Source organism: Lissotriton vulgaris, chromosome 2_2 (genome assembly GCF_964263255.1).
Source record: "Lissotriton vulgaris chromosome 2_2, aLisVul1.2, whole genome shotgun sequence".
NCBI lineage: Eukaryota > Metazoa > Chordata > Amphibia > Caudata > Salamandridae > Lissotriton > Lissotriton vulgaris.
Window position 1 is genome coordinate 21153204 of NC_141688.1, and position 16875 is coordinate 21170078.

A 16875-nucleotide genomic window follows, 5' to 3' on the forward strand; every position below is an offset into this window, starting at 1 on the left:
CGGCCCAGGTGCCTTGTTGCCAAGGCTCTGATTAATGGCCACGGTGACTTCCCCCACAGTAATTTCTAGGGATTCCAGTTTTCCTGGGGTATAATCTTCTGAAACAACTCCAGGGCTGGCGTATATTTTGGAAAAATGCAGTTCCCATTGCTCACTTGCTATGGTACAACTAGTCGGGGTTAGTTGCTTACCCATATCCCGCATCTTTTTAACAGCAGGCCAAAAAGTAGTACTGCTCCCCAGAGTGGCAGCAGTTGTTAATGCCTCCCATTGCTCAGTTAGTAGAGCAGCCTTCCTTGAGCCTATAGCTGTTTTATAATTCTGTCTAGCGGTCCTCACATCTATTATGCTTCTGGGTTTGCAGTTTAAAGCTCTGCGAAGAGCTTTATTTGCTGCTGAGCAATGGCGGTCAAACCACCTTGGCGCAGGGGCAATCGGTTTGACAGGGACACTTAAGAGGGATTTAATAGTGTTGCAGAGTTTAGAGAAATCTTTTACTATTCTGCGATGGTTCCCATCATCCAAAGAACATGATTCAAGTAACAGACCATGGTTACTTATAATAGTGTCCGTTACTTGTCCACTATCTACCCCTCGCCATTTTAACCTCAATTTGTTGGCTGAAACCGTAATATCCCTTGCCCCCAGGGATCGAACAAGGGCACTCGGGGGACCCAAGCCAATGTTAACCTCTAAAGCATTGTGGTCCCCAAAGGCACCTCACCTGGTATCAGTAACGTGAACCATTTGTGTTCTACTGGGCCCTCTGCTCCTCCTACTCTGGCCATTAATCTACATATTTCCACCCAATGCTGTTTTATTGCCTGGCAGTCCCAAAGCAAATGAAAAAAATCCATCCGGTCCGAAGCCTCTCTTGCACTATCCGTTCCCAGCTCACCCCATTCGGTGCAGCATTGTTTTAGGATAGTAATCCCAAAGCAGGATTTTTAATTGGTTCAGTCTGAACCTGGAACGTATCACTACCTCCCTGGGGCCCCGTGTGGCTTCAGTCCTTTCCTCGTCTTCTAGATGGCCTAAGTCACATTCTCAAGATCCTATCTGTGCTCCCAGTGTATCATTGGAGTTTTGATTTTTCTTGTATATTAATGAAATTACCTTTTCAGTAAAGGGATCTTTCAACAGCCGATCCTCTAGAATCACTACTTTTAGTATATAGTTTTTGAGGGTGTGCCCTAATAGGAGATATTTCAATCACTCCCCTTGTCCCATTTCATATTCTGGTTGTAGAGTGACAAACATGATGTATGCCTGTCCAGTCCACACATCACCCAAGCGATCAAGGCACAGCAATTTCCATTGATCAAAGTTGCCCAACTGTCGTAGCTGATCGCTGTCCCATAGTGGCGTCGTCCTGGTTATTTTCCCTTCCCACCCCAAGAACTTTGTTTCAGCTCTCCATGCTTTTACCACTGTTTGTGTGCGCTGGTATGTCCCTGATCTTTTCCTTGTCGTATAATATAGGGAGATGCCCTCTTGATACCATAGCCCTTCTGTCTGATCTGTAGACTGGTTCCACTCTGTCGCTAAAAACCCATTCATTCGCGCTCACCAATTTGGCCGACCAGTAGTAAGCTCTGATGTCGCTAAAAACCCATTCATTCGCGCTCACCAATTTGGCCGACCAGTAGTAAGCTCTGATGTCGGAGACTGTCTACCCACCTTTCTATACTCCCTTTTGCAGTTTATGCAGAGCTATTTGTGGTGCACTTCCGCCCCAGAGCAGTGATCTCCGTTCGGCTTCAACTTTTTGAAAGGAGTTGGGGATTTTATGCTGTGTTTTGGAGCGTATATAGTAAGCGTCAAAGCGAAGTCTAACCCAGTGATTGAATTGTGCTCTGAATCTCATTTGGTCCAGGACAGCAAAAAAATTGTTCCGCTCCACGCTATCGAAGGATATTCTAGTGTCTAGGGACAGCAGAGCTGCCTGGTCAGTTGCATTTGTGGTTGTGGAACCCCGAACAATCGGCGTATATTTAGCTTCAGACTTCTATGCTGCATAAATCTGGATTGGTCTGGATGTATGAGAGGTAATTACTTAACAGAGACGTAAAGATAGGGCTTTTTCCGATACTTTGACCTTCTAGTTGAGTAGCGTTGTCTGTCTGTACGGCCCGCAATCCGGGGGACTTTCCCTCCTTGGGGATTACGACATTTACAGCAGTTCTCTGGTCATGAGGTAGAACACCCTCCTCCCTGGCGCCTGAATACATATTAAGGTGTTCGGCTGTTTTGACGAGCATTCAGTTAAGTAAATTGATATTCTTAAGATGGCACACGACATTGGCGCATGTGAAGAAAGGTCTGCCTGATTGTTGAATTGTCTGAGCCACAAGCCAGATTCTTTTTCTTTTTTTTCTTTTTGTTGTCTTATTTCGTTGGTTTCATCATAAAAGACTTTGTACATTAAAAATACCTTAAAAGGAGTACAATAATTCATTAAAAAGAGGATAATATACATATTCATAAAAAAGTACTAACTTTAAAAAGTGAGATTAATGTGGCACAAAAATGAGGTAAAAATACAGTAGTTACGATAGAAATAAAACTGAATGAAATCACTATACAGCTACGGCCTGGCCCGAATGATCCACACCCAACCTAGGAATTTTGCCACAGCAATTACACTGCTTAGCTGGAGGCTAACTACAAGCGGGTTGTCACTTTCCAGGCGGTCCAAAATCTCCATATCCCTTAGAGTTGACCAGAATTCAACGTTAAGGAGGGCGTAGTCTATTCAGCTTTTACGTAGGCAGTTGTCAAAGGTGTTCTTGCCGATTTTGTCGGAGACAGTCCATCCATTAGCCGCCCTGTAACCGCGCTCTAAACAGAGGCCCGTCCACTGTAGGGCCGATTCGGTCAATTTCTTGATGGGTATAAGATCAAGAATGGGGATGTTCCATTGGGCATCCGCTTCTGTCAGTAGTGTTTCCCCGTCTATGCTCAGAGGCTCAAACTAGCAGTTTAGGTCCCCTACTAATATTACGTTGATATCGGGGCTAACTGAATCCAGGAACCCATCCAGTTTTAGGAAGTTATCAGTACCACGCCCTCCGGGCCGGCCTCTATTGTATACATTGACAATAAGGATATCAGGGCAGTCCTGGAAGTGAAACGATATAACTAAGAGATCCAAACTGTCAATGACTAATTCAGTGGGTCTGCAGTTAATACTTTCCCTCACCCATATACTAAGGCCACCTGAGGGTCTGCCCTTGGCCCCACTAACTGCTGCTTTGTGGTAGTTGAGATAGCCAGGTAGGAACACAGGATCCACTGCCCACGTCTCCTGGAAGGCTAGTTTGTCGTAATTCTCCACCCATGCAGACCACTCGGCTATGAGGATTTTACCCCATAACCCTGCTATGTTCCATGAAACCACAGTGAGCAAATGGGTGTCCCTGTCAGCGAGCTCTTGGGGCAGACGTAGCGTGTTGGCGGTTTAAATTGTTGGTTACCATAATTTGGACACCCATACTCGCAAAAGCTGGGTTCCGTGGACATACACTCTCCCATTGCCAAAGGGTACTCCCCAACCGGTTGAGCTATAACTGGATTCAAAGGCAAGGAGCAAAGTGGCTTCGTGCCCAGGGCGCTCACTGAGGGAACCGGGCTGGATGGAAGTCCCAGTCTTGTTTGCAACACTGGGTGTGGTGGCGGGGCTGTGTTGGGACACTCGTTCCCTACACCCAGTAGCACCTCCTTTAAGCTGCTACTGATTTAAGTTCTCGTCCACAACAGTACAACCCTTCCCCCTAAGCCTGACGGGGCTAATAGCCTCATGGCTGTAGGCCAGTCAGTCCACATCCGCGAGGTTACTCAATGGCTCAAATTGGTTTAACGGGTAAGTGGGACACCTGTCTGGATAGACCAAAGGGTCGTCTGGGGATAGTTTCCCATCCCTCACTCTACATAGTGCTCCCCTCACAAAGGTTTGGGGAAAAAAAGCACCAATCAAGAGTAAGAATTCCTCAAGGCCCAGGTTTCTAGGGTGGTAACAGATGTGCCTAACCACTCTAGGGTCCCTGAAGTTTATACTTGTGCAATCTCCCTCCAAATCCTTTGGTTTGGTACCTAACCAATTCACCCTTCTACAGAGCAAAATTTCTGAGTTTGTGGGAGAGACCTGTTTTCATTTAACCAAAAGATGACCTTATTCTTGCGCTCACTATGGGGCTCTAGCCGGTCTTGTTAAGTTACTGGCACTGCCATAATTACCGTATAGGGTGCTGACTCTGGGGGTAGGTTAATACATCGGAGCTTTGGTGATATCCCGATTTCCCAGGGGGCTTATTCTGTTATCGCTACTATGCTCTATGGTAACCGACTTCCTCCTGCTATCTCTCGCAGGAGGTTCAGCTGCCTCCCTAGAGGAAACAGTAACAGATGAGATTTCTGCCTTTGGGGGTAGCTGTGTGATGGTGTTGAAGAGGTTGGCTAGGTAGAGTAGGAATGGATGTACCAGTCATGGCGTTCTTAAGGGGTGCAACCACGCCTGGGGCGGAGGGGCCCTGGGACTAGAGTGGGACTCTACAGCTTTTTCCAAGATGGCTGTGTTCGCTAGAACAATTCTTTCCAACTTCCCAACGTTTTCAAGTTGTTTGACTCTCTCGAGTAATGGAAGCAATAGTGATTTCAATAATTGTTCCAGGGTTTCCAATATTCCTATAGGGAGTTTGACTTCTACAGACTGGGAAGGTGTTGACTTGTGTGTCCTACAACTAGTAGTTTGTGGGTGTTGAGTGGTATGCTGCGAGGGGAATAGGATGTGGCTGGGTGGTGTTTTTTGAAACTTTGGCACATCTACCCTTTTGAGACCCTCCCCACGCTTTCTTTTGCCAGCGGTCAACTGGGATGAGTTTCCCTTTACTATAGGTGGTGCCGGTGGTGCAGCTACTTGTGGCGTGGTGGACATGACGGTGGGATTTGGTACAGAAGATCTATTCCCTAGAATGGAAATACTATCTGTGATGGAATCTAAAGAAGTACTATTGTTAGAAATGTCGTCCCCTACCCTCTCCGAGCTAGCGCCCGGGTTGAGTTCACTACCCAACTGCATCGTCTTTGGAAACGGCTGCCATAATTTTGCCCAGAGAGGATCTCTTCGCCAACCGCTCTAGACAGCCTTTTTTCAGTAAATGCAATTTTGTGCTTAAGGACAACAGCTGCTCTTGACATAAACTGATCGAGCGTCCCTGAGCACCCCACACAGCCCTGTTACAATGTTCCTCAGATGTAGCGCCATTGCTGGACGTAGGGTGTAGGTATTAAAATAAAAGAATAAACTACTTAAAAACATATATGAAATAGATCACACGTTGATGTGAGCAAGAAACGCACAGGTCTTGGTATTACATTTGGGGGAATGACCCAGCCTCGAGCTGAGAAAAGAAACAAGAGTTCCAGTGAATAGTCCCACTAAGAATAATATCGTAGAGTCTTACGTTACAGGTATATATCCAGAATCGCAGGTAAAAGGGAGCGGGTCCCGCCCCGGCCTCCTACAGCCACAGACTGTCCCGCCCTTGTCCCGGGCTTCTCCCGGCGTGCCCTGCACGCGTTCGCGCAATTTAAAGCGCCTCCGGGCACGGAAATAGAAGTGTGCGGCTTCGGCCGCTGAGGAGCCTGGGGGTTGTAGTCCTCCCTTCTTGCGGCCTCGATGTTATGTGAGGCGGTGGGAGGTCAGGCACAGCAGGACACCAGCGACTGTTATGGAAGCCTCCATGAGCCAACAGGTACTCTGACAAATGCCCCCAAAATGATTACAGCTCCCTTCTAAATCTGTTCAAGATTCCCTCCTATTCCTTACAAATTAGACAAATTCTTTCTTACTGTTGCTGTTTAAGTGCTTATAATGAGTGCAGGGAAACCAATCCTAGCATTGAGGTGTGAACCGTATTAAAGGAGAACAGAAATGGCAGGACTGCAATTGTATGGCACAGGACAGGTGTGCAACAAAGTTTACCCGTCGATTAGAAGTTGTAGAAGTATACAGTTCCTCTCTGGTCGCTGTGACCAACATGGCTAGGAGTGTGCCTCGGTTGTGGGATTTCCTTTGGAATCCCCTGTGGTAGTTTATACTTAACTGTGGGGTTTATGTTCAACATCAGTTCATTTTGTCTGTGCTCAATGCTCGCTGATTCTTCAAGCAGAGATGTATAGAATTGTAAATGCTTTCAATTATCAGTTTTTTTGCGTGCATTATTCTGAGGACAAACCATGGTACCCGGTCTTGGGCAAATATTTTACATTTCATTGGATTTGCATGTAAAATATGAACCTATTTAGAACGTCCATGTAACCTTTGTTTTTGTGACTTTCTAAGTTTAAATAAAAAATCTATTTCCTAACTAGAACGTCCCTATAACCTTTTAGTTTTTTCAGTGTGTAAATTTATCAAACTTGTATGTATATTTTAAAGGTAAAGGTAAAAATATAAATAATTCCTTACCCAAACCATGAGAAACCCTTGCTACCCCTTAACACTAACAATTCATGAACACTTAAAGCCACTTACCTACCTTCCACTGAACCCTAAAACCATTTACTGTCCCTCAGCAGTAACTACCCTTGAACCTAAAAATCCTTTACTACCCATTCCTAAAAACGTTTTTAACCCAAATTAGTGTTCTAGCCATGGGTGTCTAAACACTTATAACTAACGTAACACTCGATACCATTTTAAACGAGCATTGGTAAACCCACTGTCTTTCTACGCGAGAGCTGTTGGCTTTGGCAATGATTTTAGCCATGCTGTACACCAGTGTGGCTGGTGTACAGGGGTAGATTGGGAAGAAGTGGAGCGAGGAAGCATGAGAAAGTCTAGTGCAGTAGGTTTGGGGCAGACTGGAGCAGAGTTTTGGATTGGCGTAGAGTGGAGTAGGCATGGGGTGGTAGTGCGGTGTCACTCATATTTCCAATGAAAATGAGTTACATTTGCGCAAACCGTTTTACTGTGCACAATTGATAATGTGTGGACATGTCATACTCATGAATATTTTGCTCGTATTCAAATGCGTATCTGTGTGCTAGAAAAAATAACCTTCTACAGCGTTCCTCAAACATGGGTAGTCATCAGGATGGGTTGTCACATAAATTCTGTCACTTAAGTCAGGAAAAGCAAGTTAACCTCAAACTCCCTACCAATACAGAGCCTGACATTTGACCTCTGACTTTGAATGCACAGTAAAGGTGACTGAGAACAAGATCTAAGGACCTGTTTACAGAAAGTGAGCACTCAGAAGGATACAGTAAACACGATTTGGGTAATGGAAGGGACAAGCTCACGTTGGACAGCCTAAAGAAAGTCAGAAAATGTGAGTTACGAACTACAAAGCCATGTGCGAAATGCATTCCCATGGAAGCTTTCAGAATGCTCTTAAGTCATAAGCAAACCAAACAGCTGAGCTGTGTGGTTGGTTTAGACCTAAAAATGTACTGCAGTGTGAGGTACTGAGGTGAAAAGGTACTGAAAAGCACCATCAATATACTTGCCTGCATTGTAAGCTGCATGCAAATCTTTTTTTAAGGATTATTGATTTCACACAAGTGGGCTGGGCTTAGTTTTCAAAAAGCATTTTGTCTATTTCACCAGAACTTGTCCTTACTGAACGTTGGTGGCCCTCAGCATAGCAGGGGTTTCTTAATTTTTGCTACCCATGGACATTAAAGTCAAAAGTAACTGCATAATGCTAAATTTTAAGCAAACCATCTACACATTATCCTATTCTTTATAATGTTCGTTTAGTAATTCATAAGTAAACTAGATGGCGAAAATGACAAACCGTGTAAGCTAATCTTGGTCACATGAGGTGTCCAACTGATTGGTAATGTTCTATCCTTTGGCTTGTTTTAGTATGTATTCTGCTGTAACTATCGTTAACGGGGATAATAAGTCCTGCTTGTGACTTAGTCCACACGTTTAAACCATGGTGTACAGCTGTGGTTTTCAGCCTTTTCTATACTGAGAGCTACTGCTATTTACCTATCCGAGTTGAATCTGTAACTGTGAAGTTGTTTCATTCTTGGAGGGGTCGTCTGGGGAGGGTGGTGGAGCTGTGCAAAGCACCATGGGGAGTGGCTGGAGGGGGCATAGTAGGTGGAGACTGAAGCAACACTGGAAGGCTCCCAAAATTAACAGGTGAGAGAAATGGAGGGGGCACAGATGCTAGAGTTCGGGGCAAGGAGAGCAAAAACAACATCAAGGGACGCAAGTGGGGAAAGCAATGGAGAGAAACAGGTGAGCACAAGAGGAAGAGTGGAGGGACTCTTATAATCAGACCTAGGGTTTACAAGTGGAGTGCACTTTAATGGGCGTCAACATACATACATAGTTTTGGACCAAGTACAACGTTTTTGTGGGAGTAGGGGTTCATTGGTATCTTTTTCTAGTAGCCATTGTATTATAGGTGAGGATAATTACGTTTCAAGTACTGAGGGGAAGAACAGTGTGGGCCAGTGACATGGCTGTTGTCACTTGGGGTGCCTTTAATCACTTGTAACTAGTGGTTGCAGACTGTTGCTAAATCCTTATCTGTGTGCACGAGTTATACGTTTAAGCCAACCCCGGCTTTAAGAAATGGCTAAAGCAAATAGATGTGAAATAGCACAGAACATATATGCAACTGACATTAGATATTTAACATGTTTTATAAGTTGAAGTGTTAGGTGAACAAGGATAGTTGTCATGGTTACTCCTCTGTAGTTTAGGTGGAACTGTGGGGGCATTGGTGCCTTAAGTCTTGATCCATGTAACACTACAGGGGTTCTCCTCAGTTAGCTGCAATTCAGCACAAATGTTTTAAACGAAAAAAAATGCCTGCTACTTTTCTAATACAGGGGTCCTTTAACTTTTTGACTGCTTTGGACTTCCCTGGTATTACTACTGGAAGGCGAGTACCCCTAACTAAGCGATTTTTATTTGAATGTCCAAAATGTTATACAAATACAGAAACCAGTATACAGACACATTATTTAATCTTTTGTTTTAAATTGGAAGCATATGAAAATCGAAATTTTCATGACGTTTGAAGCATTTCAAAATGTGGTTATATTTCGAAAAGATAGAACAGTATGCTAGATCCTAGCATATCACACCGCCCCCCCCCCTCTCTTTTTCCTAATGTATTTTGTTTTCAATGCATACCAGTGTATTACTTGAGGCTACCAGTCACCCGTACTGTTTTTAGGGCTCGCATGCTGATGCACTTGTGCATAGCTGGTTAGGGCTCGCCTGCTGATGCGCTTGCGCATAGCTGGCGAGCTATATTGTAGCTTAACTAGAGTTTAATAATCTCTGCGATTTGTTGCTGTGCCCGATAAAAACAAGCTCAATGCGCAAGCGCATTAGCAAAAAGCGCGTACACATCAAAGCCACCAGCCCATCAAAGCCTCCCTCCCACAGGCATCTCAGCTTCCCCCAGCCGGCATTTCTCCTCCCCTAATTATTCACTGCACGGCCGGCAGCAACATCAAAGGCTGCTGCTGCCGTGACTCGCATTTCTCTTCCCTTTTCACTGCCCAGACCGACCGTACTTTCACTTTACACGGCCGCCAGGCCGTGTTTCGTGTTTATTTTAACATGGCAGCTTTTCCTTTTCTGGTTGAATGTCTTCTAGCTTTCCCTCACCCTATTCTCGTCACCCTTACTCACTCCATCAATCTCCCGGACTAAACCCTTCTCTTTGTACCCATTCCGGGAGTGACCTTTGTTTCTGTCAAACTCCTCTGCTTTGTGTGTGAAGCTTTGTAATCTCACTATTGGCAAGCCGCTTTTAGATGCATTTCTCTCCCAGATGCATTTCTCTCTCTCCCGGCTCAAGCTCTACCTATCCCATACCGATTTTTCTCCCCACTTCCTCCAAGTACAGATTCCTTCCCTCTAAGTATAATTCTTGCAGATCACCTTGCCAGTCGTAATTGTTTTCATTGCGCATTTAAGGTTATATTCTTTTTTCCTGTGGACCTTGTCTGACGAGCAGTGCCTAGCAATGGAGCGCTGACATCTCTAGGAAGAGGCAGCTGCATATGAAGAGTGCCCATGTTTGTTTGACATTTTGATCTTTCCTTGAATGCGGGCCTTGGCGGAGGTGTGCTAAGAAACTCAAAACTGCTCCGGTAGTCTGGATAGTTCCACTGCCAGTTTACTCTCTTGTTTCATGAAAAACTTAGTTTTTTGCTTTGTACCCATTCCGGGAGTGACCTTTGTTTCTGTCAAACTCCTCGGCTCTGCTTCGTGTGTGAAGCTTTGTAATCTCACTATTGGCAAGCCGCTTGTAGATGCATTTCTCTCCCGGCTCAAGCTCTACCGATCCCCTACCGATTTTTCTCCCCACTTCCTCCAAGTACAGATTACTTCCCTCTGTAACGATGCACCCACCACACAGCTCCACCGATGCACCCACCACACAGCTCCACCGATGCGCCCAGCTCCACCGATGTACCCAGCGCCCAGCTCCACCGATGTACCCAGCGCCCAGCTCCACCGATGTACCCAGCGCCCAGCTCCACCGATGTACCCAGCGCCCAGCTCCACCGATGTACCCAGCGCCCAGCTCCACCGATGTACCCAGCGCCCAGCTCCACCGATGTACCCAGCGCCCAGCTCCACCGATGTGCCCAGCTCCACCGATGTGCCCAGCTCCACCGATGTGCCCAGCTCCACCGATGTACCCAGCGCCCAGCTCCACCGATGTGCCCAGCTCCACCGATGTGCCCAGCTCCACCGATGTGCCCAGCTCCACCGATGTGCCCAGCTCCACCGATGTGCCCAGCTCCACCGATGCGCCCAGCTCCACCGATGCGCCCAGCTCCACCGATGCGCCCAGCTCCACCGATGCGCCCAGCTCCACCGATGCGCCCAGCTCCACCGATGCGCCCAGCGCCACCGATGCGCCCAGCGCCACCGATGTGCCCACTACTCGGGGCCGCCACAGCATCACTCAGGGCGAATATGTTCTTTCAATGTTTCAAGCTGTTTTCAAGTTTTCCTGCTTTATTACAAATCACAAAAAGATGTTAATATTTCACTTCTGTTCTTGGATTTTTGTCACAATAAAGAACACTGAACATAATCTTCACAAGTTATTTACAAAAGTTTAAGCTATTGCCATTACAAATGAAATAAATGATTTAAGTATTAATTATTTTTAAAAAAAGCCATTATTTGTAATAACACATCTAAGTCGTGTAAATACAAAACATGTTGCATTACAAATGGTATAGGTGTTTGCGAAAGTTATAACTTTTGACATTGTAAATGACAAAGCTATTAATTTAGCTATTTAAAAAAAATAACACATAAATAAAAAAAATTCATTTATAAGACCAAGGGCTTAAACTTTCCTAATGCGAGCCCTATTGCATTTCCAATGCTTGTTTTTTGTTTTTCTGCTCCTACGATTCAAGCTAAGGATGCCAGCTTTTATTTTTAGTCTCCAATTTCAAATTACTTAACGTTTACAGATTTTAAAATGTTCCGTTTTACTTTTTGTATCCCTTGGTTAAGAACTGCTGCCCCTATTCTGCAGATTCTGATTTTCATTTGATATGACTGAATAAATGCTTACGTTGATGCTTGGTAGTCTTTGAAGCAACTGTTTGTTTCTTTGTGCTTTGAACCTGCATCGAAAGTGGTCATGGTATTTGGTAACCTGGTCATTGATACTGCAGGGAGAGAAACTTTGTAAGCATTTCCCGTGTTTGAAGGGTCTCTTGACTGTCCCTAACAAACCCTGTGACTTTCAGACAATTAAACTGCTTCATGCCCAAGGCTCATGAGGCCTTTTATATGCTCATTTCAGTGAGTGCTTATTTAATTTGTGTTAGCGTTGGAGATAAATTCTGTGACGCTGGCGGGGTTCGCAGAGTTTTGCCCATGCCACAGTATGCTTGTACGGTCGAGTTCCGGCAAAACTCCGCTAAATGCTGCATGTTGGGGTTTTTTCCCCCCTTATGTGTGGCTCGCCAACAGTAAGTTGCAGAGCTTGAGTGAGAATCTGCACCCCCAGCACTATTTTCAAGCGCTAGGACCCGGCGTGATTTCGGGAGGTCTTGTCCTTTCATTGTGAGAAAGCTGCTGTGTGTGTAGAACATCTACTCTAATGACATCAAAGAAGCAGCCCCCACTTGTGGGCTGCATGGTGGTTTTTTTTTTTTTGTGCTGATTTTGTAGTGCGTAACAAGCTCCTGGCACTAATCAGCATGGTCTGCTGGATTCTGCCCACTCTCAGAGCTCTGGGAATTTGCAGATTTTTTTTAATGTAACTTCACTGAATTCCGCAAGTGGAACTTTTCTGCCAATTTCTGGATGGATTGATAGTGTGTAGATGGTGGTCTTTGTTGCGTCTTTTTGCTACATTTTTAGGATCTTCTTTTAAGTCCTGGCAATAGAATCTGAATCTTTGCTCCAAGATACGTGGCCTCTTTGGACAATGTTGGTAAATCTATGCGGTTGGGTATTTTAAGTTGTACTCTTGCTAGTTATGTGGGCTCTTAACTATGCTATTCAACACTGATACTAAAAGTTTTATTCTGTATTGGGAAAATGAGGCTTTAGCTAGAACTTGGTAATTCCTGTTGGTTGAAACTGTTATGTACTCTTGGTGCAGATATGTCACACATTTGATGAAGCGTATCCAGAGGGGCCCGGTCAGAGGCATCTCCATCAAACTGCAGGAAGAGGAAAGAGAAAGAAGGGATAACTATGTCCCCGAGGTATGTTTTCCTCTAACACCCGCTAAATACTTTTATCTGTACAGTAGTGTTTAGTATGTATAATGTACCACTTTGTCTTAACCTACTCTGTGCAATAGTGAAAAGTTGCTTCCACTGACAGTGAATTCTGCAGTTACCGTACTTTTTCCGGAGTCCTTGTATGAAGCTCGTGATTTTATTCGTTTTAGAGCAAGGAATTTTTTGGTGGCTTGGATACCCATAAAATAAAGCCCAGCACATTAACCAGTGTGTATTTAAAATAAATGGTTTCTAAGAAGAGTGTTGAAATATAATTTTTAAAGCAGCACTGAGTTTGAGGAATTTCATGTCTAAAGGGGTAGACTACGGATTGCAGTTTCCTTTACGTGTGAAAATTAGCAGTGCTGAGGTCTAGCCTTTGTATTACTATTTTTTAAAAGCCAACATTACTAGAAACAAAAAAATCTAAATTGTGCTAGCAATCAAAGTAACTCATACTTTCACAAGTGTGCCTTCTGTAAAGCTGTATAAGTTTATGCAATATATTCGTGTGGTAGATAATGTGGTTTTGCAGTATGAATCGAAATTTGCCTAGCAGTGTAACAAGTTTCAATTCTATTAAGGACACGGAGGCTAGGATTATGCTTTTGTACCTTCTCCGCTGTTTTATTACAAAAGTCACAGCAGCCAAAAACAAACCAAATATAAGCCCTACCTTAGAACAAAGGATATGGGCAAACAGAAAAGAAATGTCCATTAACTACAACTCCCATGAGTCACATTAGGCAGTCCATATTATAGTCCTGTCTTAGTCTCCACTGTAGCTAGATAGGACGTCCCTCTCATGACCACTTCCTCCGCGCGAGGCACGCTATGTCATTACTGATCCTGCTTGGCACCATCATTTCCTATCAAGAAAAAAATTGCCACAGCGTCAGCAGTGAAAACACTGAATTACACACAGTTTGGGAGAGTCCGCGAAGCATGGATAAGAAATCGACTTCGAAGCACATTTCGTGCGACGTCTCAAGGTGAATACCACCCCATCAAGGGAGAGCACTCTCGCAGTGACATCCAAGGCACGAATGTCCGATACTCGTCTGCATGAAATCAGACATAAGAGCATTGCCAACTTCGCCGAAAGTTCCTTCAAGGACAGATACTTATGCGGCGGCCACGACAAGAAAAGATTCAGCACCAAGTTAACATCCCAAAGAACCGAATAACGCAGCTCTGGAGGCAAAGATAGGCGAACTCCATGCAGTAGGCGACATACAAAAGGATGCTCTCCTAGTGGTGCTCCTGCCACTGGCTGATGGCCCGCCGAGATCGCTGATCGCATCGCATTGATGGTGCGATAAGCCAGACCTGCCTTGGCCGACTCCGCCAAATAGTTCAATGCAGGAACGACGCCTGCGACCAAGGGATCCAGGTCCCGTCGAAGACTCCAGCGGGACCACTTATTCCAGGCATAGCGATACCGCTTTGTCGTGCTGCCTGCCCAGGCCTTCAAGAGGAAATCAGGTCTCGAAAGGCCCGGGAGCGACCAACGTCGCCCAAAAGTCTCCACGCCATGAGGTGAAGAGAGCTCTGAGTGAGCAGATGATGGAGTTCCCCGTCCGCGTTGAGAAGAAGCCGCGGAAACCGGGGGATTAGGATTGGAGAATCCCAAGAAAGTTCCAGAAGAACCGGAAACCACACTTGCAACCTCCACCAGGGAGTCACCATTAATACATCCGCCTGTTGGCGGCGTAGATGGGATGCCGCTCTCAGTATCATCGAACGGGGGGAAAGTGTACGCCTTCTCTCTGCTCCAGTCCTGGAGGAAGGAATCTGTCGCTTCTGCTAGAGGGTCCGGCCAACAGCTGAAGAAACGTGGAAGCTGGAAGTCCAGACGGGACGCAAAGAGGTCCACTGAGAACGGGCCCCAGGTATCGTCCAGCCACTTGAACACTTGTGGATCGAGTTTCCATTGACTGGAGTCCCGCAGATATCGGGAATGCCAATCTGCCACTTGGTTGTCGTGACCCGGCAAATATTCCACCGACACCTGGCGCGCCAGGCACCAGTTTCAGAAAACCTTCGCCAAGTCCGAAAGGGCCTTGGAGCGAGGGCCTCCCAGATGGTTGACGTATCTCACCGCTGAGATATTGTCCATGCGAAGCAAGACACAAGAATGAACTGTGTCCATGGTCCAGCATTGGACCACGAAGGACCCGGCCAATAGCTCCAGACAGTTGATATGGAGCTCTTGCTCTTCGGATGACCAGGCGCCGCCTGTAAAATTCTCCACAGCAAGTGCCCCAGCCCGCACGGCTGGCGTCTGACTCTATCACCAAGTCCGGGACAGAACCGGAAATCGCCCTGCCGTTCCAGGCTTCCATATGCGCGAGCCACCAATGCATTTCCTCCTTCACCTCATCCGATAGGGAAAACACCTGATCGTACGTCAGGCCCCGTCGGAGGTGATGCGCCTTGAGGCGTTGAAGGGCTCGGTAGTGCAGAGGCCCCGGAAAGATTGCCTGGATGGAGGAAGACAGCAGCCCCACCACCCGGGCAATCTGACGGAGAGACGTGTGCGTTCGCGAGATCGTCTGGTGGAGGATGTGGCGGATCTTCCCTAGCTTCCTTGAAGGAAGGCTCGGGGTGCATTGCATAGAATTCACGGTGAAACCGAGGAAAACCACCGACTGGGACGGAATCAGAACGGACTTTCCGCTGTTGATCACAAACCCTAGCCCCTGGAGTAAGGAAATGGTCTGGCACAGCTGTAGGTCCAACTGCTCGGGACACTGAGCCATCAGCAGGATGTCGTCCAGAAAGACTATCATACGAATACCCTGGCTCCGTAAAACTTCCATCGCCGGCCGAAGAAGCTTGGTGAAACACCAAGGGGCCGAAGAAAGCCCGAAAGGAAGGGCGGTAAACTCGAACACCTGACCCCCACCCACCGGAACTGCAAAAAGTGACGGTGCGGGGGATGAATGGGAACCACAAGGTACGCATCCTTGAGGTCTAGGCGTACCATCCAATCGTTCGGAAGGAGAACATCTCTCAAAAGATGGATACCCTCCATCTTGAAATGCCGGTAGACTAACCAACCGTTGAATTCCTTGAGGTTGATAACCGGGCGCTTCCCACCATCCACCTTGTCCACCAGAAACAAGTTGCTCAGAAACCCCGCCGGGTGCCGAGTAGAAAGGCAGATGGCGCCTTTGCCAAGCATGTCTGAAACCTCTTCGTCGACTAGGCGTGTGTCCGCTGAAGAGAAAACGATAGGAGGAGGGGGCTTGACCTATCGGGGCTGATCGTAGAATTCCACGTGGAAACCTCGGATAGTCTGTAAAACCCAGGCATCCGCTGTGATCGCGGCCCAGGCCTCTGGAAACCAGGCCAGACGACCCCCCCACGCGGACCTCATCCGCTGGGATTACACTCACCGTTGGAGGAGTTCCCAGCAGTATTCTTGAATCCACCACGGCCACAGAAGCGTTGTCCTCTGGTAGGATGGAAGTTGTTGTGGCTTTGCGAGGAGTTGTACTGCCCTCGCCCGGAGCCTTGATTTCTGGTGGTCGTTTGCTGACCACCACGGCCGGTTGCGCGGCCCCCTCCGCGACTGGCCCCCCTGGAGAAACGCTGGTGGAAGACTCTTTTGATGTTTGACTGGGCCCTATCTAGGGATGTAAAGGTATTAACAAACTTCCCCAGCTCCTTGATAAAGGTCTCTCCAAAGAGACCTCCCTGGGCCCATGCCTCCGAAGAGGCCAGGTCCCCTAGTTTTGGGTCTAACTTAATCAGGAGGGACCTTCTGCGTTCTGTGGACAGTGCGCAGTTCGCATTCCCCAGGAACACCACTACTCTCTGCGCCCAGTTAGAGAGGACCTCAGGGGAGATGGCCACCCGGACACTTTGGCCTCCTCAGCCATGTCGGCCTCCTCAGCCATGTCCAGAATCTTCGTTATGGGGCCTATGGCATCCAACAGCTTATCCTGGCAAGCCCGCCAGGAACGATCAATCCCTTTCCTAGGGTCCTTAACAAATTTTGCCAAAAAGGTAGCCATTTTTGGGTCCAACTCTGGGGTCAGGGCAACCTTCCCTTCAAGCGTAGGCCTGGGGCATTCCCCACGCAAACATCTCCTCGCCTCCTTTTCTAATGGTTTGCGG

The 16875-nt window shown here is 46.7% G+C and overlaps 1 protein-coding gene and 1 non-coding gene across 2 annotated transcripts in view; both read left to right on the plus strand.

The window, feature by feature from the left end:
• Positions 1–16875, plus strand: part of RPS17 (ribosomal protein S17) — a 35988-nt gene that overhangs the window by 7545 nt on the left and 11568 nt on the right. Inside the window, exon 3 of the mRNA XM_086959203.1 lies at positions 12627–12732. Coding sequence (XP_086815329.1) covers positions 12627–12732 — 106 coding nt within the window. The remainder of the gene's footprint in view (positions 1–12626; positions 12733–16875) is intronic.
• Positions 11636–11766, plus strand: LOC147728951 (small nucleolar RNA SNORA71). Its single transcript, XR_015309236.1, has one exon. It is a non-coding gene; the product is annotated as a small nucleolar RNA SNORA71 (small nucleolar RNA).